Genomic DNA, 24,047 nt, shown 5'->3' with positions numbered 1-24,047 from the left:
GATGTCAAATTCAGATAACAGTATCTGCCATTGGGCTTTTCTATGGGAGGATATCTGACCTCGCAATCAGTGAGTTCCCATCAGAATTCACTTCCATTTAATCTGACCAATCTTTTTTCTCGGTTTTTCTGAATTTCTTTCCTCTTCTGTTGTTGACTGGGCCGAAAACCAAGCCCGAACTAGTTTAGCTTTGTTATAGGAAGGACGAGATTGATCTTTTCTTGCAACAGACTCCCAAATCCTCTTTCTATCTTGGCACCTTTTCCCAAGGTCTGTTTGATCTCCATTTTAGTGCATTCAGAGAGCCGGGGTTTAAAAATCTTTCATTCTTCAGCCACAAATGTGGCATTCACAAACTCTAAGGAGTGGAATGAACATTCTAACGCTTCATCAGTTACTTCTATGTATGGGGCGTCAGTAGTCACACTTACGACAATATCTTCTTCAGCATTAACAATTACCAGAGCCCTGTCGATGACAAACTTGACTTTCTGGTGCAGCGTAGATGGTACTGCTCCAGCTTGATGGATCTAAGGCTTGTGGAGGTATATCTGGTGTTTGTTCCCTCTTCTGATGAGATAAAATGCAAAATATGTCTAAATGCATGATACATGAAATGTTCGAGGCATTGATCCAAAAACATGTCTGTTATTATGAATAATCTTTATTGGGACAAAAGTGTTATTTCTTAAGAGACAAAAACCTCCTAAAGGTACATTCTGACTAAGTCTTCTAGACCCCGAACAGCTTCTAACAAGTTGAATAGTCTTCTACCTTCGTCTGTCACCAGTTGAATATCTTGTCAGACCACTCTAACTTCTCAGGCTAAACTGTGCAAGTATCGAGCTGCTTTTTGTACTTGTTCCAAGAAGTCTCGAATAATTGCATCTCTGCCTTGCACTCTCTGCTGAGTCTGTTCCCTAACAAAAATGCCATTGGAGCCCTCCATCGATAGGAACTATCTGAAGTTCATTTGCTTGTTTCTTGAATTTGTCAACAACGACCTCCAATTTCAACTATCGTTTTGCCATCATGTTTTCTTTTTCATTGAATGGATCTCTCCATGTAGTAACCTTTTTCTCATTTTCCCCTGCAACATTTGTCAACCCATTTTTGAAAAGATGAATTTGATGACTTGGTGTAAGCCTGGTCTATTCTGATTCCTTCACAATGTAGTATAGTGGTATATTCTTTGATTGTGGGCACCACATCTTCTTGATTGAATGTGACACATGGTTACCCTGTAGATTGTCTCCTTTTATTTCTGAGTCTTTTTTTACCATAGTCGGACCTCTGCATTTTTCACCTCTTGTATTACAACTCCTTTATCCATTAATGCAAATTATTTATGTTTAACAAACATGTTTTTGTGGATCAACACCTCTTTTGAATGTTGTAAATAATAAAAAAACAAAGTAAAATAAGACAAAAATGAAAGGAGAGAGAAAAAAGTTAGTGAGATAAAGATAATAAACAAAATAATAATGAAAATAAAAGTCCTACCCCACATGATATCTACCCCATATGCTTATTCCTACCCGGACATGATCTCTATCCCGCATGTTAATTTTGGACAAGTCCTAACCTCATATCTGTCTAGTTCGCATGCTTTGAACAAAAGGTAAATTAAGAAATAATTCAAGATAACCTAGGTTTTGAAATGAGGTTTCGAGGAGGGTTCTAATTCCCTGTAGTCTCCTGGTTTAAGTTCTAAAAAAGATGCCAAAGTTCTCCTTGCTGGTGCCCCATTGGGCTTGCCAAACGCTTAGTTATAAGCCTATTACAAGCTTATGTGGACTAAGTTAAACTCGAGAATATACATTCCCTTATGCCCATACAGAGAATAAATTCACACGAAGACATAAGGTATATAAATCCCAAAGGTTACTTGCTAGACCCGCATGGAGAATAAATTCTCACGAAGGCGTTGCTTTCAACCCCACTTAGAAAGGTTTAGAGCTCGGGTATAGAGTCAGAGCTGAAAAATTTTCAAAAATCTGAAATCATTGAAAGAAAACATTAGTACAACTATTTATTTAAAAATTAATCAAAGATAAATAATTAGAATCGAATAAATAAATTAGAATTTAAACTTATAATTTCCGCTCAAAAAGACAACCAAAATTAATTTTGGCCTGACTCACTTACCTATCCCCAGTAGAGTCACCAAGCTGTCACGGCTGTCTTTCGGTTGGGCTTGGTATTGGGCTTCGACTTAAATAAAACATGTTAGAGTCGCCACCGATCATTTAAAAAATATTTAGGTTGATCGGACACCATCTTACCTGATCTGTGTTTTACCAAAAATATGTCGGATGAGTCGGTTACACTCAAGGAAGGATTAGCACCCTTGAACTGCTCTTTCGATACCATTTTAATTTATCGGTTGTCTTAATTACGAAAATTAAAATTTAAAGACTCGATTCGAATTACTTACCTTTGATCGATTAAAATTATCTCTAAAAAGTTGAAAATGTTAGACTATAAAATAAAAGAAATATCAAATTAAAATTAAAAAATAAATCAAAGAAGGAAATATTAAATTTAAAAAAAATGTTAAATAAAAAATGTTAAAAGAAAAATAAAATAAATGAAGAAAATATTAAATTTCAAAAAAGAAAAATAATAAAATATAAAAAATACTAAAAAACAAAATAAAAACAAAATAAAATAAAATAAAATAAAGAAGTGGAAAAATAAAGATAAAACAAAATAAAATTAAAAAAGAAGTGTTAAATTTTAAAGAAAATACAAGGAAAAAAATAAAGGTAAAATAAAAGGTATAATAAAATAAAATAAAAGATAAAATAATAAAATAATAAATAATAGTAATAAAGATAAAAATAGGTTTTTAAAAGTTATTTTTAAAATAAAAGGTAAGAATTAAATAAAAGAAAATAATTAAATAAATAATCTAAAGAGATTGAGATAATGAAAAACTTAGTGAAAGCAGCATCAGACTTCAGTTTTGCCTCAAATTCCTCGAATCATCGAAACTGATTTTTACTTCAAGATTCACATTGATTACTACAAGAACAATTCCTTGTTGCCGACTCGGATTATGTTGTTTCAACAATAAATGATTACGATCTATGTTTCCTCTTAGCAAACAATTTTGCTAAGCGTGTTCTCAAAAAGTTGAATATGAATTCTTACGTTTGGGACTGAGCCTTCGCTTTAGCCTTCGGCTTAAAGAAAATTAGCTAAGCATGTCCAAAGTCATACTTAGCATAACTGTTGAAAACGAAATTTAAAAGAAAATAAAGAAGTGTGCGAAGAAATAGAGAGAAAGCTAGAGAAAAAAATGAGATTTTATTTTCAGATCTGTGTGTGAGCTCAAATGTGTCTTCTTAGACTTACCATGAGAGGATATTTATAGCTTTTAAATTCTAAAAAACAAGCTAAAAATAATTCCTAAAATAATATCTTTTATACTAATTAAAATACATAAAACTATTTAAACTAAAATACCTAAAACAAAGATAAAATAAAATAATATTTAAAATAAAATCCTAATTGAAATACTAAATCTGTTTAAACTAAAATACAAAGATAAAATATAATATTAATATATATACTAAATAAACCCCATTCAAAAATAGATATCTACAATATCATTATTAATATAATATCGATTTGGAAAAAATAAATAATATTTAAATATAAAATAATCCTTATCTTTTCGATTATCTCAAATTCTCACTCAACCTGGTTCGAGTCGATTGAATGTTAAATTATAAATCACTGACTAATCACCGAGACAATTTTGGACAAAATCTGAAGGTAAAAAGAAGGGATTTTCCGCTAGAAGTGAGAAAACGAGGGAAAATAAAAGTGGAATGATTTAATATTTATCCTAAAACAAGGTTATTTAGAGCGACATTCCTACTATATCAACAATGGTTTTGTTTTGCCTTATCGGTGTTCCGCAAGCTCATTCTTTTGGGGGAGGTTAAGGTTGTGTCCTGTGAAACCCAGATACCTAGTCGCCATTCCAACGAGATCGACGGCCTGATTGCCGATATCACCTCATCGTATTACCATCTATAGACGATCGTCAAAATCTCCAACATGGGATGGGACCAGCCGACCAGGCACAACAACGTTCAATGGGAGAGTCTCTTCCTAACAACGGAAGGTGATTTCTCCTTTCTCTAATTTCCACGACCTTATGATCCCAATTCGCAAACGAGAAGGAAAATGGCCGTGTATGCATGAACAACAAAGAAATACTGCAAATCATTATGGTTTAAGTTTTAGAAATAGGTATTCTATTAACTTATGGTGTTCATTTGGTTAAAACGGTAGCCGATCGAACGAAATACCTTTAACCGAATTAATCGAATTTTTTTTTCTTTAACCGTTAATCGAACCGAACTTTTTTTTGAAAGTATTAACCGATCCGAAGAAATTTCGGTTAATTCGATTAATTTTCGAATTAACAAAAAAAATAAATAGAATTTAATATTTTTTTAATTAAAAAAACAATTTACAATTAATTTAAATAGTATCTAATTAATTTGATTCAAATATTTTGCATTTAGTTTTGAGATTATTTTAATTATTTAATATTAATTTGGGTTTTAAATGGATTGGGCCGGCTAAGTCTCTTAATATAATTATATTTAAAGGTTAATTTGATTAATTCAGTTAATTAATCGATTTCAAACCGATTTAATCGTTAACCGAATTCTAAAAAAATCTTTAACCGTTCCCCGATCGAACTAATTCGGTGACCAACTAAATTAACTGAACTAATTTAAATCGATCGATTAATTCGATTAAAACCGAATTTGAAACACCCTACCTATCATCATACAAAGGGCATCTCAATGACTTTAAAAATCGGCTAAGTGCCTTGTAAATGACCCCTCTATAACTATTTTTTATACGGAAGGGCGCTGTCAAACCAGCTGAAATAGTTAAAGTAAGGCTACTAATTGATAATTAGCTACTCTTCAGCATGTCACTTTTTGAGTTTTAGATTGCCAAAGCCGAGAATGCTATGTTTCGGAAAAACCCAGTGTTGTTTTGCAAATTTTGTGCTCGGATTCGGATGTATTTTCACATTTTCACGCCATTAAGTCTTTCTTTTGAAATGCTGGTTTGTTATGGACATGTGAATGTTGAGCTGAACCTGGAAGCTATGGATAAAACAAGGAATTGTAGGTGCAGTGCATACAATGATGAAGGCCTGCTTGAGGGACTTGATTGAATCTAAAATTCTATATTTCTTCATTCGGGAGCTTTTTAACTACTTATATATAAACATTTTAATCTCGTGGGAGTATTTCAATTAGAGAAAATAACCTCAGTGACCGAAAATTCCTTATAATATACGATTTTGATCAACTTTTTTTCGATTCTCCAAAATGACCAACAAAATCGCAATGTGATCTCCAGTATCGCAAATCAGTTTCCAGATTCGCAACGCGATTTTGACTATCGCATTGCGATTTTCCAAAATCGCGTTGCGAATATGTAAATCGCAACGCGATTCTGACTATCGCAACACGATAATACATAATCGCAACGCGATTCTGACTATCGCAACACGATTCTGACTATCGCAACGTGATTTTGACTATCGCAATGCGATTCTGACTGTCGCAACGCTAAATTTCAAATTCGTAACAGGTTTTAGTTTCACAACACAAATGTTTTGGGTATATAACTACGCCGCAGTAGCAGCAACTCATAACCTAAATCCCTAAATCGCAACTCATTCTATCTCTATCTATCACTCTCTCCGGCGACATCCATTCCTATATCCAACGACATCCTTCCCCATTCGGCAACATGTTTTAGTTTCGCAGCTTGTTTGTTTAGTAAATTAATTTACAATAATGAAATCATCTAATGTTGATCATGTTTGGATAGATTTGTGTTTTGGAGGGTCATGGGAGAATGCTCATGGTGTTTTACAATATATATCTTTACCCATGAATCTTCAACTAAAACTGTCATTAAAAAAGTTAACTTATGAAACTCTAATGTTACGTGATGCAAATAAATTGAATTTAGAGCCCTTAAGTGGATTTAGGCTACCTTATCAGAGAAAAGGTAAAGTTTATTTGTTAACCGACAATGAAGATGTTGAACGATTCATTGCTTATATTAGTGTTTCGCAAGATGATGTTACATTGTATGTTGTTGAACCTAGAAGTAGTGAAGTTGGGTCAGTAGCGGGTAGTAATCAACTAAGTTTTTCAACCCCAGTTTATGGTGCTCAAAATTTAATGGTTCCACCACAATTTCATCACCAAGCAAATTTTGTTTCACCACATTTCCAATACCAAACACAATCTCAAAACCCACAACCTTTCCCTAATCCAAATCCCAATCAACTTTCAGCACCAAATTTCGGTTTTCATATTGACGAGTTAGACGATGATGAGCCAACAAAAAAAATTGTGAGTACTAGTCAGTATTCGAAATTTGATCTTGGTCAATACCCGGACTTTGATCTTCGTCAATAATCGGATTTTGATGATGTTTCAGAAGAAGAAACAGACCCTGAATGTAATGATTTTGATATTGGTCAATACCTGAATTTTGATGATGAAACAGCCGCTGCCGAGGAAGATGTTGTTGATGATAATGAGGAGGAAGTTACGACTGTGAATGAACATATTGAATATCCATTCTGTAATTCATATAACCCTGAAGAAGAAAAAGAAGAAGAAGAAATCCCCGAAGAAAAGTCCCCGAAGAAAATGCCACGGGAGTATAACTGGAATATGCCAGAATTACTTCAGATACCGGAAGAAGAATTGGTAAAGATAGCAGTTGATTGTTACACAAAAATTATTCGTATCAAGAAAGATGATTGTTTTGATACAAAGGAAGACTTGAAGATAGCTTTGTATACGAAATGTGTGGAAGATGGCTATCAACTAAAAGTTAACAAATCAAGCAAAGATCGTTTTGAAATAAGGTGTATGATTGACAAAAAATGTACGTGGCGTATGATTGCAAAGAGGATAAAAGATTGCGAAATGTTTCAAGTTAAGACTTTTATTGATAAACATACATGTTCAAGAACCCAAGTTTTTCCTCGCCATAGACAGTCAAACAAAAAGGTGTTGGGTGGTTTTCTGGCCGAGTTAATTTTTTTAAATGGTAGGGTATATCGGGGACATGAAATTATGATTGACATGAATACTCGGTTCAAGATTAGTATCTCATATTCTCAAGCTTGGAGAGCCAAATGTTATGCCTTGGAATTGTTGAGGGGTCGCCATAAGCATCGTTTGCCCAACTACCGGCTTATTGTCACAATTTAAAGCTAAAAAATCCTGGGTCGGTAACTCATATCAAAACAGATAGAGATGGATGCTTTGAGTTGCTGTTTATCGCCATTGGTTCTACGGTTAGTAAATCAATATAATTTTGTTGACTCATTTTTGTTAGTTACATGCATTTCACATTTAAATGATTATATTTCTTGTGTATATGATTTTGTAGATTCGTTCATTTATTACTTGCATGTGCCCAGTTATTATAGTTGATGGAGCACATTTAAAAGGTCGATACCTTGGAGTAAACTTATTAGCAGTAGTCATGGATACTAACAATGGGATACTGCCAATAGCTTACGGGGTTAGCAAATCTGAAACCTCTGATTCATGGATATGGTTTATGGGGCATCTTAGGGATTGCATAGGTCCTATTAGCAATCTGACAATCATATCTGATAGGGCAAACTCAATTGACAACGCTGTTAGAAGGTGTTTCCCAGATGCTTTTCATGGACTTTGTGGTGTTTATTTGTATAGAAATCTAAAATCAAGGTCTGCTGGTATAAAAAATCACAAATGGACATACTGGAAGGCTGTAAAAGCTTATCGGGAAGTGGATTTTAATAAGCATATAAATTGTTTAAGACGTGTTTTGCCTCAGTGTGCTCAAACACTAGAAGATATCGGGTTTGAAAGATGGTCAAGAGTACATCAACTTGGAGCAAGATATGGTTTCATGACGTCTAATAGTGCAGAATCAATCAACGCTCTAAGTCGTCATTCCTGGAAATTACCCATTACTATGTTAATGGAGTTTTTTCGAGCCTCTATTCAACAGTGGTACTACAAGAAAAGAAACCATGCATGTATTATTTCTTTAAATTCGTAACTTATCATATATTTTACTAAGTATTATTTATTTAAATTTACAGGAACATTGGAACATCGTGTTACACCATGGACTGAAAAAAAGATAACGAAACATGTTGTGAAGTCAACTTCATGGAGAGTTGAACCATGTTCAAACACATTGTTTGAAGTACTGGATAATAACTTAAATGGGCTTGTCGATCTAAATACAAAGACGTGTAGTTGTATGAAATGGCAAACATCTGGTTATCCGTGTGGCCATGTTATAAAAGTTGCTCTTCATCTAAACCAAGATGATTCAAGCGCATACGCTATGGATTGCTACACTACAGAAGTATATCGACAGACTTATGCCGAGATTATCTACCCTATTCCATATCCTTCTGAGTGGGACATACCAGATGACTTACAAATAGTTTTGCCACCAGCCATGGACAGAAGGCTACTTGACCGACCAAAACGTCATGATCGTATACCGTCTAAGGGTGAAGAGAAGAAGAGATCGACATATAGTCGGTGCAAGGAAAGTGGTCATACAAGGTTGACATGTGGATCACCAATGCCATCACAATCATCTTTTCCTCTACCATAATATGGATCCTCATCAAAATCCAAAGCTCATATGGTGTCAAGAAAAAGGCAATCAAAATCGCAATCAAAATCAAAATCCCAATCACAACCGGCTTCACCTTTTGGGACTATTAACTTAGGTGATTGTTAAATGCAAACGTTGTATTATGTGTATTTTATGTGTAAACTTTTAACATTTTCAGTTAGGCATGTATTAGTAACTTGAGTTTGAACATTTCTATGATCTGTTCAGTTGTTATCACTTATTACACATTCATTTGAATATCGTAACGTGAATTTGACTATTATGTGTATTTTATGTGTAAACTTTTAACATTTTCAGTTAGCCATGTATTAGTAACTTGAGTTTGAACATTGCTATGATCTGTTCAGTTGTTATCACTTATTACACATTCATTTGAATATCGCAATGCGAATTTGACTATCACAACGCGAATTTGACTATCGCAACGCAAAAATCGCAACGCGAATTTGACTATCGCAACGCGAATATGACTATCGCAACGCGAGTTTGACTATCGCAACGCGAATTTGACTATCGCAACGCGAATTTGATTATCGCAACGGGAATTTAACTATCGTAACGCGATTTTTGCTTTCGCATTGCGATTTTGACTTTCGCATTGCGATTTTGACTTTCGCGTTGCGATTTTGAGTTTAGCGTTGCGAAAGTGTACCTTCAATATGATGCAGATTGAAATCAACAAATCAACTTTTACATTTCAATCAATTAAACAAGCACAAATAAAAATTATTTACACATCAATTAAACAAATCAACTTTTACAAATCAATTAAACAAGCAAAAAATGCTAATAATTCTTATTTTCCTCATCAATTAAACAAATCAGACTTTTAAGAATCAATTAAATAAAAAAAAAGTGTACCCCAGACAGTTGTTTATGCACCCATACATCAATTTCACACAGCTCACTTCAGGATTAACCTGCAGAAACCAAACATTTGCTCAAACAACACTTTCTACACATCTAAAACCAACAAACAGCAAATTATTATTGAATTCTAGGTACTTAAAAACACTTGCATTTGACTTACAAATTGTTTATGGACACTTTCATAACGCGGATGCAAGTAGGCAGCGTCTCGCATATATCGCTCTAGCCATAAAATACCGAAACCACAAGCCTACTGCACCTCTATCTCTATCAGTGGGAGGTAGAAACTGTGTACTTCCTGTCGTCAAACGCTCCAAGCACATGCATACGAGAGGACTACAATCCCCAATGGCTTCCTGCGTTTGTTGTGGCGCGGTCTCGTCTCTGATAACTGTAACATTGAACTTCTTTGGCTTATTGTTTCCAGAATAAGTCCAATAATTAATCGCATCCAAGAATTTAGCCAAATGAGAGCTCCATCCCTTAATAATATCTCTCAAATCAGACAATGATATGTAATTTATCATGCTGTCATATACTATTATCTTCAGGGATGGGAGCTGAAGCCCGACGAGAAGCCAATGAGTACGTTCCAAAACAGGGATAAACACCTACAATCATAAGTAATAATTCAATTGTGCACTTATTTATGAACACCTTTAAAATATTTAAAAAATAAATACTAACCTTATCGACCTCCCACCATGCAGGATAAAGTTTAGCTTGTCCATTAGCCAACACATATGATTCCTGTCGTTGATTCTTCAAGTGAACTACGTGAAAAGACGTCGGCATAATTGTATATTGCGTATTTTTTTTATTTTTCCTCATTTTCGTTATCATTAGAAGACGTGACACCCATGCATCAATATGTTGTTTTACAAAAAAAGACATATATTAGTGAATTACATAAATTAAAAAAAATTAATCAAAATGAAATATAAGAAAATATAAGACTTACCCCCCATCGAAATAGCCTTTGTCTTCAACCCCTAATAACACACCCCACAAAGACCGATCAATCAACAAATGTATATCATCGTTGAGTTTGTATAAGTCAGCGTAACACCCCTGGCTCCGCTCATGTAGATAAAAATCAACTGCGATCTTAGCCCAAAGGGTATTATCCATAATTGTTTCCGGTAGTTTTCTCCTCTCCACTTCATCTGCCAGAATGGTACTGGCCGGTAACTCATACGAAAGCCAACAGTCATCCATCATGTCCGGCACGTGAGAGGGTTTCTCAATAATTTGACATATTACGCCGTGTGAATCGGGCTCTTGAATGGTGGGAGGGACCTCTTCAACGATGACAGGGGCCTCTTGAACGATGGGAGGGGACTCTTGAGGGATGATAGGGGCCTCTTGAATGATAGGAGAGGCCTCTTGAACGATGATAGGTGAGTCAGGCTTCTTCTTAAGAGTCTTCGCACTATTGGGGTGAACGGAGACGTAATGGCACGTGCACGCCGTCTGATGCGTGAACCCCGTCGTGCAAGAAAAACCCGACGTAAAGCATCCACCTTATCAGGCCGCTAAAAATAAATTAATACATAAATCAGTAAATAAACAGACATGATATTAAACAGTGAAAACAAAGAAAAATATGTTTAAAACTTGCACGGTATTCACCCAAGTCATAATTCTATCATTGTTCACAAAATACATCAGATAACATTCTAGAAGTAAGCACTTATATAAACATTTAAAAGGACAACATATAGGTTTAGTGCATGTTCAAGGACAACATAAAGAGTAGTAGTTTATTCTTGAAACTTAAATTTGCAACACTGTGAAGTTAGTATTTGTCTTTCGTTGAAGTAATGCAATCCATTCAAGCTTCAATTTGCAGAAGAAGAATAGTTTCTGAAACTTAAAATCGCAACACGAAACTTAAAATCGCAACGCGGAAATGACTATCGCAACGCGAATTTGACTATCTCAACAAGATAATCGCAATGAGAAATAAAAATCGCAACGAAAAAATTGTAACGCGAAACCAAAATCGAAACGCAAAACTAAATTCGCGTTGCGATTTTCATTTTTGCATTGCGATTTTCACGTTGCGATTTTTATTTCGCATTGCGATTATCCCGTTGCGATAGTCATTTTCGCATTGCGATTTTAAGTTTCGTGTTGCGACTATTCTTCTTCTACAAATTGAAACTTGAATGGATTGCATTACTTCAACCAAAAGACAAAACAAAGACAAATACTAACTTCACAGGGTTATTTTAGAACTGTTTAGCAGTATTGGCAGCAACCGAATGAATTTACTAAGCAATCTAAGTGAAATGGTTAATCTAAGTGAAATTACGAGTAAATCAAGTTAAATATGAAAAATCTTAAACTTACCTCATTGCGTAGAGTATGAACCTCATTCTGCAATGATACTACCATCTCACGTAGAGCCGCTACCTCACCACATAAAGTAGATACCTCATCACGCCATGCACCATTGTCATCGCGTAAAGTACAGACCTTCTCACGCAAGGCATTGACCTCATCACGTAACTCCCCTAACTCATCCCGTGGAGGTGGAGAACAGGGAGATAAATGTCGTGGCATCTTTTCCGGTCGCCTATCATGAGGTGATGGTGGAGAAGAGGCTCGATGATATGACGGAATAGGTGATGGCTCTCGTTGTAGAGGTGTATAGTGTGGTCGATCAGGTGATGGCTCTGGGTGAGGTGATGGCTCTCGAAGTGGAGGCTGATCATCATCCGTGCCATCAAAAAAACGCTTACTAGCTTGCAACCAATCAGTGGCAAGCTCAGCCTCCGTGGGTGTCAGCCTCTGTAATGGAGTGTTGGCCTCCTAACAATATAAAAACTCAAACAAAGTTAAACGTGTACTAGTAATAACTTGTTTATATATGGTAGTATTTGTGTTAACTTACATCATTTATTATCGTATACCGTAGTAACTCTTCCCAAATCAACAGCCGTCGTTTCCTCTTCCAGGAAATAGCTCTAGGAATATCATTTGAAGTTTTTAATGCATATGTCTGCATGTCGGGAAAAGCCTTAAATATCCAAATCTACAAACAATATAATACACAAATATTAGTAATTGTTAAATAATTAATTATAATTTTGGAAACATTATATAGAAATTTTTACCTTAAAGGCCCAAATTAAGCCTGACAAAGTGTATTTGGAACCATTGCCACGCAAACTTTTGCGGTCATCAAAGGCAGACGACAACTTATTCCAGGTAGCTTTCCATAGATACGAACCCCACGGAAACAGGTTCCATGCATTTAGGTCCTCTACCAATAATATTAGGTCCTTAGGAATAGGTTGTCTGGCCTCTCTGCCTAAAAAGCTGGCATGCAAAAGTACTAAAAGGCATGCTCAGACAACATCGACGTCATCCACCCGAGTAAAACCATCTTTCTTATTCAATAATCTCGTCAAGTCGTCAACGTGTAAATTCAGCTTCTCCATTGACAGCTCAGGAAAAACCCGGGATAACCATGATTGGCGGATAATATGACTAGTGTATCGACCTACATCATCGTGTCCGAAGCATATACCAGTGATTAAGTAAAACTCCTCCCGCCCAAAACACATATACGCCGGTGGAAAATGAAACCATATCTCTTCATTACCACGTTTTATACTCTCGGGTAGATCGCTAGTCATGGTCTGAAGCCACAAATGGGTCAACATAACATCTCCACCCGGATGTTGTACTTTCAGCCATGGCCCGAAGCAAGTATCCTTAAACAATTTTCTTTGTACAGGTGAAAGCTTCGACGCAATTGTAGTGACTAGGCTTATTTTATTCCTTAAGGTCAATTGAGTCGAAAAAAAGTTCTACAAAAATAATAAACATACCAAGTTAGATATACCAAAAACTACATTGTGAAGATATACCAAAAACAATAATAAACATAAAGAGTAGTAGTAGTTTATTCTTCAAACTTAAATTTGCAACACTGTGAATTTCGTATTTGTCTTTGTTTTTTGGTTGAAGTAATGCAATTCATTCAAGTTTCAATTTGCAGAAGAAGAATAGTTTCTGAAACTTAAAATCACAACACGAAAATGAAAATCGCAACACGAAAATGACTATCGCAACGCGAAATGAAAATCGCAACGCGAAACTAAAATCGCGATGCGATTTTGTCGTTGTGATTTTCATTTCGCGTTGCGATCCTCGGTTTCAAATAGTCATTGTCTAAAATTGAAACTTGAATGAATTGCATTACTTCAATCAAAAGATAAATACTAACTTTATAGGGTTAAAGACTAAACAGTTTAGCAGTATTGACAGCAATCAAATGAATTTAATAAGCAATCTAAGTGAAATGGTTAATCTATTATTGAAATTACCAGTAAACTTATCATCAATTTCAATAAAAAAAACCTAATAATAATGCAAAAATTTCAAAATAAAAATAATTATGAAAACTAACCCTCGGTGGTTGATTTTTCATTTCTGATCGTGAATGATTGTGAGAGTGGCTCTGAGAGATGGAGATAGACGGATTTCGCCGGAGATGAGGATGGATTTCGTCGGAGATGGGGACGGATATCGTCGTAGAGAGTGAGAGATGGAGATGGGGCTAAGTTGTGATTTAGGGTTTTAGGTTAAGAGTTGCGATTACGAGATATATTATATTCGTGTTTGGAATTTGAAAATAAAATACGCGTTGCGATACTAATGGCGCGTTGCGATTATCGAATATACTAATGGTCAGGACATTGGACTCTGAATCCAGTAATCCGAGTTCAAATCTTGGTGGGACCTTGTAATTTTCAATACGTTTCTTGTTTTTGCACCGTTATTTGCTCTGCTGTTTCGTACTACCATTTTCCCACAGTTATTTTAACTATTTTTTAATAATCTTTATTGTAATTTCGTTTCTTCAGGAATTAATTTTCTGGTAAGATTTCTCATCATTCTTCTTAGGTAAAATATTTTTCTTATATAAGACATTTGATCACCATTCTATACACAGAAGACATAAATATGGGTAAGATCATACATTTCACAATACAGTGTATTATGATGAACGTGGGTATGATGATGGAAGGCAAAGAGAAAAATTACTGTATAATTGTTAAAGTATTCAAGGTTAGGATTAAATTATTAACAGATACTGATATTAAAAATTAAATATATTATTAGGTACAATGTTATGATCCAATAGTCATAACAGTAGCTATGCCAAGTCAATACACCCATCAACCATTGACAATTCAACATCAGACGGTTAGGAAGAATACACGTGAGAGAAGGCATCCTCAAAGCTTTGTTGGTTACTGTACCTAGTTGTTAAATACATCGTAGAGTAGAAGGAATGACATGAATATTGTTATAATCAGTGAACATATCCCTTTTCTATTTCTCCTCGTCTCCTATTTCCCTTCTATCTTCTTTGGTACTCTAATATATTATTATATAAAGTATACAATTATCATTAATTATGTTAAAATGATCTTTTAGTCATTAAAGTTTTAGAAATTGTAAAATAATCGTTAAACTTATTGAATTGTTACATAATGTTCACTGTACGTTATAAAATAATGATAATTTTATAAAGAGAAAATAACCTCAGTTACCGAAAATGCCTTATAATATACGATTTTAACCAACTTTTTTCGGATTTGATCTTAAGTTCGCAACGCGAACTTCAATTTCGCAACACAGTTTCCAAATTCGCAACGCAAATTTTCCAGATTCGCTACTCAGTTTTGAAATTCGCAACGCGAATTTGTAAATCGCATTGCGAATTACAAAATCGCGTTGCGATTTTCTAAATTCGTGTTGTGATTTTCTAATTCACGACGCTAATTCCGAATTCGTGACGCTAATTCCGAATTTACGATTGGCAACGCGATTTTCTAATTCGTGACGCTAATTCCGGATTCGCGACGCTAATTCTAATTCGCGACGCTAATTCCTAATTCGCGACGCTAATTTCGAATTCGCGACGCTAATTCTGAATTACAAAATCGCGTTGTGAATCGCGAATTAGGAATTAGCGTCGCGAATTAGAAAATCGCGTTGCGAATTACAAAATTGCGTTGTGAATTTGGAATTATCGTCGCGAATTAGGAATTAGCATCGCGAATTAGAAAATCGCATTACGAATTTGGAAAATCGCGTTGCGAATCGCGAATTAGGAATTAGCGTCGTGAATTCAAAATTAGCGTCACGAATTCGAAATTAGCGTCGCGAATTAGGAACTAGCGTCGCGAATTCGGAACTAGCGTCATGAATTGTGAATTCGAAATTAGCATCGCGAATTAGAAAATCGCATTGCGAATTACAAAATTGAGTTGCGAATTACAAAACTGAGTTGCGAATCTGGAAAATTCGCGTTGCGAATTTGTTGGTTATTTTCGCAAATCAAAAAAAGTTGGTTAAAATCGTATATTATAAGACATTTTCGGTCACTGAGGTTATTTTCTCTTTTATTAATGTAATTATTATTTTGTGATACTTTGATAAATTTAATGAGCATTATGTAATAATTTGATAAAGTTTAATGACCATTTTATAATTTCTAGAACTTCGAAATTAAAAAGTATTCTAATATAATTTAAAGATCATTTGTATACTTTATCTTATATCGTTTACTAATTTTAAAACTTTTACATTAATAATTTATAAAATTATTTAACTTAATTTGATTAAATTGATAAAATATTAATTCGATAACAAAAATTGAGGCGACAGTATAATCTACGGACTAATAGGATAGAATCCCTTTCAAATAATCATGAAATTTACAAATGGAAAAAACGTCATCGAACAGTCGATAAAATCAAGTGAAAGCCAACGAGGGTAACTTAGGAATATAATATATAATAGATATTCGGCAATTAATATTAAATATAAATTATATAATAATCCTCAATTTTACTGTAAATGAGGTTGTAAATGAGACAAGGTACATCGTAAGGTATTCAAGATCAATTCGGTTCAAATTTGATAAATATTCAACTCAATTACACTTGGCTTGAGCTCCATCTTGACTCAAATTCTTAACGAGCCGAAACAAGCTATTTGATACTCGACTCGAAAAATTTAAGAACAATTCGAAAATATAATATATTAATATTTTTTAAAAATTAAATTATTAATAATATTAAATATTTATGTGTTGATTTTTTTATAAAATGGATTATAAGGTTTTAATGTATGTAAGGTTTAAGTTTGAGTTTGAGCTTTAATAAGTTAAGTTTACGATTTTTTTCATTTCGAGCTTTTTTTTTAGCTTTTTCAAGCTTTAGGTTATGGTTTTGAGTTCGAGTTAGAGGTTTGAAATTTTAGACTCGTGAATTTTCAAACTGCACCAAACTCCATTTTAAAACTTTTAAATAAATTTAAACTTAACAATACTCAAAATCAACTTGACTCGTTTACACCCTTATCTCATAATGAGCCCTCGTAAACTTTAAAAATTGGAGAGAACCATGTGACATTGGCGGCGTAAACATGGGCAATTGCAAATTTCATTACTTAATTATTTTAAGTCCAAATTTCATTACTTAAATCTTTTAAGTCCAATATTTATTTATACTTTAGTCACCTCAATCTTTTTATTTTTATGAAAATACTCTTGAATTTATATTTATTTTGATTTTTTGATGATAAAATACCTTTTTCTAAATCCCAATGATGAAAGGGTAGAGTAAAAAGTTGAACTATATATCATAATTTCACATTAACTAAAAGGTGAATATTGTGGTGGTTGAAATTTTACACGTTTAGGTTTACTTTCATGAATTTTGAAATGCTTTTGGGGGAAAAACTAAATTAATACAGTGGTAGAAAACGAAACAAAAAATTGTTGAATATATTCAGTGATCAGACAACACCAGAGAATGGTGATTTCAGCATAAGCCTAACTAGTAAAAAAAATGTAAAACATTTAGTTTTGAAAAAAGAAGATAGAAAAAACATGGATGATGTGGATGATATGTTAGCGAGACAGTCCAAATCAACATATGTGGCTGTTATATCACCTTTCTACTTCTAAGTTAATGTTTGGGTGATCAAAATAAGAATAAACAAAAAAAAATTCAATGAGTGCATTGAAATTTTTTAAATTTTAATTATAAAAAAAAGTGATAAGAAAGTTGGGTGATGAAATTTAAAATATATCCTTAAAATATTTGATTGCACTGAGGGCGATCAAACTCAAATCTAAAGAGCATCATTTTTACCCCAATCCCATACTGTAATAGTACTTAACAACAGAAGTATCAAAACCCACGTTGATCATGGATTGGACGTACCTGGAAATAAGGTCTTCGAACAATAAGGATAGAGGGAATAAGTGCCCCAGAATCTACATTCACAGAAATAACAAATCCTCAAACTGAAGCATTCCTTAGTCACACCATTGAACCACTGCTTTCAACTTCATAACTGCATTACTGACCCCGAATTATGCATAAAATCCACAGTTTACGAGTCCTAGCCTCAGAAACTGTTTCTGAGCTTTGATTCTGGCACTTGAGCAGGAATCATCTTTTCATGAATAACAGAAATACATCCTACTACTCAGAATCATCTCTTCCTTAGTTGTGAGACTTTGGATACTGCTTTCATACTTTGTGAATCTCTAAAGCAAACAAAGTGGGCCAGTGTTGTCCCATTTGGATAGACGGCAAATACACTTGTTCCTAGTTTCTTGTTGCACAGAGAGCACATACTGTCACTCGAGATCTTCACTACGGCTTTTCTTTGGTTGTAAAGTTCATCTTTCACCTGTTTCAAATAGGATTTCAGATACATGATTGGAAGAAAGAAAAAAGAAAAAAGTAATTTCCGAGGAGCCCACCGTATTGATGACTACACACACACACACACACGTGTACACAGTCTAACAGGAAATCTCAAACAGTATAAGGTATTTTATGTGCTTAAACAATTTACATACCTGTAGGTTCTCACTCTGCCTCAAGCTCTTGATAACAGAGAAGTTCCTGTATGCTTCACTGGATTTTTTCACAAAAGGTCCAAGAAATGGAAGCAAGTTCTACAAGTAGAAGGCAGATAACTTAAGAAAGTGTATAATTGGTACCGTAAGCACAGAGCGAAACTTAATAACTTATTTTTCAAAAAGAAAAAAGAACTTAACAACTTAGATATCAATGAACTTATACACCAAGATGCAACCACATCTTTGTAATCAACTCAAGATTTTAGGGCATACCTGTAGTTTAGTCTCCCTCGGTAAGAGTCTGAGTGCCTGAGCTCCATTGAGTCTATCCCACCTTCGGCTCAAAAGATCAAGCACCTGATCAAGCATGATAGAAGAACCTCCTTCCTCACTAGATTCTTCAGCATCACCGTCACTCCTGCTACTATCAGTATTGGTGGGACTAATACGCATATCCTCTGCACCTTCAATGGATGCAATTTTCTTTCGTGCTCCTCTAGTTTTAAATGAAGCTGTTGAACTAATCTTTGGGATGCTTGCATTTGAGGATGATACTAAATTTGTAATTCTCTTTTCAAAGTTCTTGGTTGTTTTTTGAGGATTCAGATATATCTGTAACAGAGTGAGGTATATATTGCCAGAAGATTTTGTCGGTGGGTGATGAACAGCTGACTCGTAGACCCGATCACAATAGGCCAGTGCCAGTTCAGGTACATGAAGCTATAAAGGTCAAGAGAAATCCATTTACTAGGAGCATATTTACAATGAAGACGATATATATATATATAAAAAAGTGGGGGCAGGAGGATAGAAAAAAAGGCTGCAATGAAATAATACCTGTGCAGTTATTTCCTAACAGAATGTGTATTATATTAACCCTAGTTCAATCAAATTCAACAATTTTAAGGTTTCATATAAACCAAAACTACCTTATGAACATATAGTGATAAAGCAAGCTCATGTTGGTTCATTTTCCCTAACAGAGTCGCACGCTCTTCAAATAGAGCATCTGGAGGAAGACGTTTCAACAAAGCCTCAGGATTGTATCCTGAGATGCTTTCCAGCGCAGATACAAGTTTCTTCCTTGTTGGAGAATATTCCTTTTCATCCCATATCTGTTGAGCACTTAGTTCTGAATACCATTCAAGTACTTCAGAAAGATAGATTTGTACCTGGAATAGTCATGGCTACTAACGTCAGCGGCACTATCACCAACACAAATGACAACTGAAATGAGTTATTTTTATAGAAAACAGAAAGAGTCTTTACCATTTCATTTTGCAGGTTCCCTGAGATCCCATTTTCATTCATTGCAAGCATGAGCTCCAAGTACCTGCCCTGCATGTTTGGAGCATGCTGCTTCAAATAAGAGTTGACCAAGTCTGCTGGAATATTTCCAGACAAAAAAAGCTCAATGGTTTGTGTTGGAGAGCTTTCGAGAACAAGCATCGAGAACTCAAGTACAAGCATGGGATCAGTGCCACAGAGGGGCTGCAAGTAAACAATATAAAGTATTCAGCATATAGAAGTTCTATTAGATCATGTTCCTGTGCTCCAATAGTAGGAATCATGTGCCTAATGCTAACATATTATGGCCTGAGAGACCGAGCCATAACAAAATTAACATTATTTCTCATATTAGTCAGGACCAAATTTCAGTCTCTCTTTATCCATCGCATCCAACTCAACACCCATTAAGAGCAAGTTTCCCACTAGCTGATATCTGACCTTGAGATATTCAATAATTGCCTCAGGACTGAACTCTTGGATGAGTTCAGCTTGCGAATGGTTTGATTTTGATTCTTCTGCTAATTGCTGTAGAAGTGTTAATGCCTCCCGATGCATCGAACTGCTTCTATAAAGTTCTAAAAGAGCAGCATAATGATTTCCTTTTTGAAGAATCTCCTCACATATTTTTGCATCACAATAATTAAGACCTTTAAGCAATTCAACAGCTGCTGCTGATTGTCCAGTAAGAAGCAGAGCTTGGAGGAGGGCTGTATCCAGTATAGCTGCCATCTCCCTGGCAGCTGAGTTAATTGGAACATTAACACGCCCCTAAGAGACAAAGCATAGTGTTAGGTCATCAAAATAGAAATAGATAATAAAATTTTTGAAAATTTGGGGAAAAATGGATATTAACAGAAGCAATTGTTTTTTTACCCGTCCATACAATCATGCACCTCTGCATAAAAGCCAAATTCTAATCTATGAATTGACATAGAATCCCAAAATAAACTTCGCTGTAACAAAATATTGACATTTACAAAAACTGAGATTGGCCTCACCTTACTTGATTTCTTAAGCCTGGACGAAGTAAAACTATCCTCAACAGCATCTAAAACTACCTCTTCAGTTCCCTCAGCGGCAGCTTTCTCTACAATACTGTATCTCTTCTTCTGTAGGAACTTAATAAGAGCCATGAGAGTATTGTGGCTCATTTTCTTGAACTCGAGTGCGGAATTATCATCAGACTCTGATGGTGGGAGAAAGGTTTCCAGATCATCAGACAGTCCAGATGAGCCTCTTGAAAGGTGTGGAGCATCCAGAGAATGGCCCACCAGCTTCTCTGGCTCTGACACTGCAGTTGCTTTGGGAAGAATAATGGATGGATACAAAGAAAGAACATACGTAATATCTACTTGAGATGCCACAAAGTGCTCCATTGCTTCCTCATAGGACCCATTGTCAAAAAGATAATGAGCGTACCTGCAGAAACGACCGTTTAACTAGAATTTATAACTTGAGGAACATACAATAAACCAGAATAACCTATTGAAATTTTTGATTATATACCAGGGAAAATGCAGTTTCCTAGTAAGAAACAGAGGTTTCTTATGCTGTGTGTTTTTTTTTTATAATTTCTTGACAAAATAGAGCATGGCCATGTGGAACTTTTCTAAAAGATGTACGATGATAATGTGGTATATTAAAATAAATATAAGCTTTGTGAGTGATTCATTAAATCTTATTAAACTTGATAAACTGCACTTAACAATCACTGTTAATAATGAAAAATCCACCTCATATGAATTGATCCCTCCTTTGCAGCTCTAAGACTTGCATCTTCTGGTGGAAGCAACTTACACAAAGCCAATGCTTCCTCAAAATTTCCGGATGCTGTTAATTGGACAATCTGCAAAGCAAGTTGGAAGCTTTCATTGCAACATTCAAAGCATTTCAAGTTAGAGAAAACTTTGATGTTAGAGCACAAGGAAAAGGAAGGATCAAAATTCATATGAGAAGATTAAAATTCTTTAGCATGCTAGGAATACCTGTGCACCGAGAGGAACAGGGAAGAGTCCATGAACAGAATTTTCTAAGGCTACAACAATGGCATTGTTACTTTTTATAAGACGGCGAACACCAGGGAGCGCAATAGTCTGTATCAATTGATAAGGAACTCTAAGAGAGCGAATCTGCAAAGAATAAATAAATGAAACTGCTTAATTATTAATATAAGCAAAAGCTCACTTTCTTTAGCATTTAATCAGACCTACCTCAACACGCCTTGGAAATAGAGCTATTGCATATGGTTTCTGGATGACAACAGAAGTAGGAGCTTCTGACCAACATATCCTATCAGCTTGAAGAAGCTTTCCATTTTGATCCACAAAGACACCGATATTTTCCTAAGTGAGAGCAGGATGTTATTATATAGCTAAAAGATCTATGATGTTGTAAATAAGTTATGGAACTAAGTCATTACCTTCCCAAGAATAAGTTCCCCAGAGGGAAGAGCAACGACCAAAGGTGGTGCTATCTTCCCAGAAGAAAACACCTCCCACAATGCACCATTTGTGGCATTTAGTATCACGTATTCCTTTCTAATTCCTAGACATATGTTCTCGCCACACCATGACATAGACTTCACTGTATCTGGTACACCAAAATCTTTTACCTCCACAAACCCTCGCCCTCCTGCAAATTAATTTTCGGATCAATTTCATTCAACAGTTACCAGTCTTTTATCAAATCTAAATCAGGAGATCACATCAATAAGGCTTGTTTGATTGTTTGTTACCTGTGCCGTTTGCTTTTTGATTAATAAAACCTTAATTAGCTAAAAGTAAAAAGATGATTCAATAGGCATACCAATTTTAATATATCATTCTATATTATCGTAAATTCATGTCCAGAAATAGTACATTGTAAGAAAATATTTGGCTTTCATTCCCTTCCTTGAGAAATCAAAAAATTAAAATTATTTGTAACTGGGAAAGAAATAAAAGGAGGAGAGATTCCATGGAATTACCGTCGTGCCTGAAGATACAGACCCTCTTTTGCCTACCAAAGCAAAGGAAACCTCTACGATCGTCCCAAGAGTAGACATTAGCGCCTTTAGCTTTGGTGATCACAGCAATGGTTTCCAAATTGGGGAGGCGATGAAAAGCGATCGATTCAGAGAGTGATAACAGTAGCTCTCTCGATTCCAGTACTTGCATTGAAATCAGAGCCTTCTTCGACAACCCAGAAACGGTTCTCTCCAGCGAGTAAGGTTCCTTCCGCAAGGCGTGGGGATCGGACGGAGGAGATCGATCAGCAGAGGGATCCGAACCGTATATTCGAAGGGAACCATCGGAGCAACCGAGAAGCAGCTTCGAGCCGTAGGATTCGATGGCGTCGATTTTATTAGGACAGCCGGTGAGGAGCTGGAAGGAATCATAGGCGCTGTGCACCATGTTCTTGGATCGTTTAATTCCGGTCATCCTCAATTCATTGGATATTTTACTCTCGGGAATAAACACCACAACGACACCGTTTCTTGTGAAGAGTGCATCGTGAGGTCCCGCGCCTTTTTTGTGCTACGGAAAATCCAATTGCAAGTTGCAACCTTCCACGTCGTATTCAGACCCAATGAATGGAAAGAAGCAAGGGTTAAGCGACAAATTTCCTTATACGGTAACTTCTGTGTGTTTTCATTCTGGCAATAGAGGTAGGCCACATCTTCTAAATCTACTTTATGTTGATTTTAATAATATTTTATTTCTTCACGAACCAAGCAACATCAGTAATAAAATAATTATAATTATTTTTAGGATTTTGAGTTTAAGCACTATGAATGTCAAGAGTGTTATCATTCAATATCAATAGATTAAGTGTTATCTCTGAATGCATACTATATAATACTAAAGTTGATAATTTAACCCAAATTCGATGGATTTCGACTCGACTTAATAGGGTTCGATTTAAAAAAATCGGATTCGGGTTGGGTCGGGTCGGGTCGAGTAAAATTTTTGAAGGGGTGGGTTGAGTCAGGTCGGGTCAGGTGAAGAGTGCAAAAACTCCGACCCGACCCGAGGATAATAATGTAATTTCCTTAAAAAATTATTATTTTTTAATTAAGTCCTTATTTTATATTGGGTTTGGTCGGATTTATACTCTAAAAATTCGGATCGGGTAGATGATATATATTTTTCGGGTCGAGTAGGGTCAGATGGAAGATATAAAATTTTTGGGTCGAGTCGAGCTTGTAACACCCTAACCCGTATCCGACTAGGACACGAGTCTGAGGTGTTACATTTGACTTTTCAAAACGTTT

General features: G+C 35.2%; 1 protein-coding gene and 1 long non-coding RNA gene across 2 annotated transcripts; one reads left to right on the top strand and one right to left on the bottom strand.

Moving 5' to 3' along the window:
* The first annotated feature begins 1,339 nt into the window (after nt 1–1,339).
* On the top strand, nt 1,340–18,606 carry LOC120139318. Its single transcript, XR_005517618.1, has 3 exons — nt 1,340–1,350; nt 5,170–5,174; nt 18,473–18,606. It is a non-coding gene; the product is annotated as an uncharacterized LOC120139318 (long non-coding RNA).
* Nucleotides 18,098–23,214, bottom strand: LOC120139317 (vacuolar sorting protein 39-like). Its single transcript, XM_039154582.1, has 12 exons — nt 22,761–23,214; nt 22,215–22,426; nt 22,006–22,137; nt 21,781–21,924; nt 21,529–21,641; nt 20,794–21,214; nt 20,234–20,563; nt 19,775–19,996; nt 19,435–19,677; nt 18,779–19,225; nt 18,503–18,601; nt 18,098–18,330 (listed from the first exon to the last, which is right to left on the bottom strand). Exons 1-12 carry the CDS (start codon nt 23,212–23,214, stop codon nt 18,130–18,132), a joined length of 3,018 nt encoding a protein of 1,005 aa, XP_039010513.1. The 3' UTR covers nt 18,098–18,129.
* Between the last annotated feature and the right edge of the window lie 833 nt (nt 23,215–24,047).

The sequence above is a fragment of the Hibiscus syriacus genome, unplaced genomic scaffold (assembly GCF_006381635.1).
Source record: "Hibiscus syriacus cultivar Baekdansim isolate YM2019G1 unplaced genomic scaffold, ASM638163v2 tig00110733_pilon, whole genome shotgun sequence".
Classification (NCBI taxonomy): Eukaryota; Viridiplantae; Streptophyta; class Magnoliopsida; order Malvales; family Malvaceae; genus Hibiscus; species Hibiscus syriacus.
The sequence above is the reverse complement of the archived record's forward strand: the minus strand, read 5'-3'. Positions and strand labels throughout refer to the sequence as shown.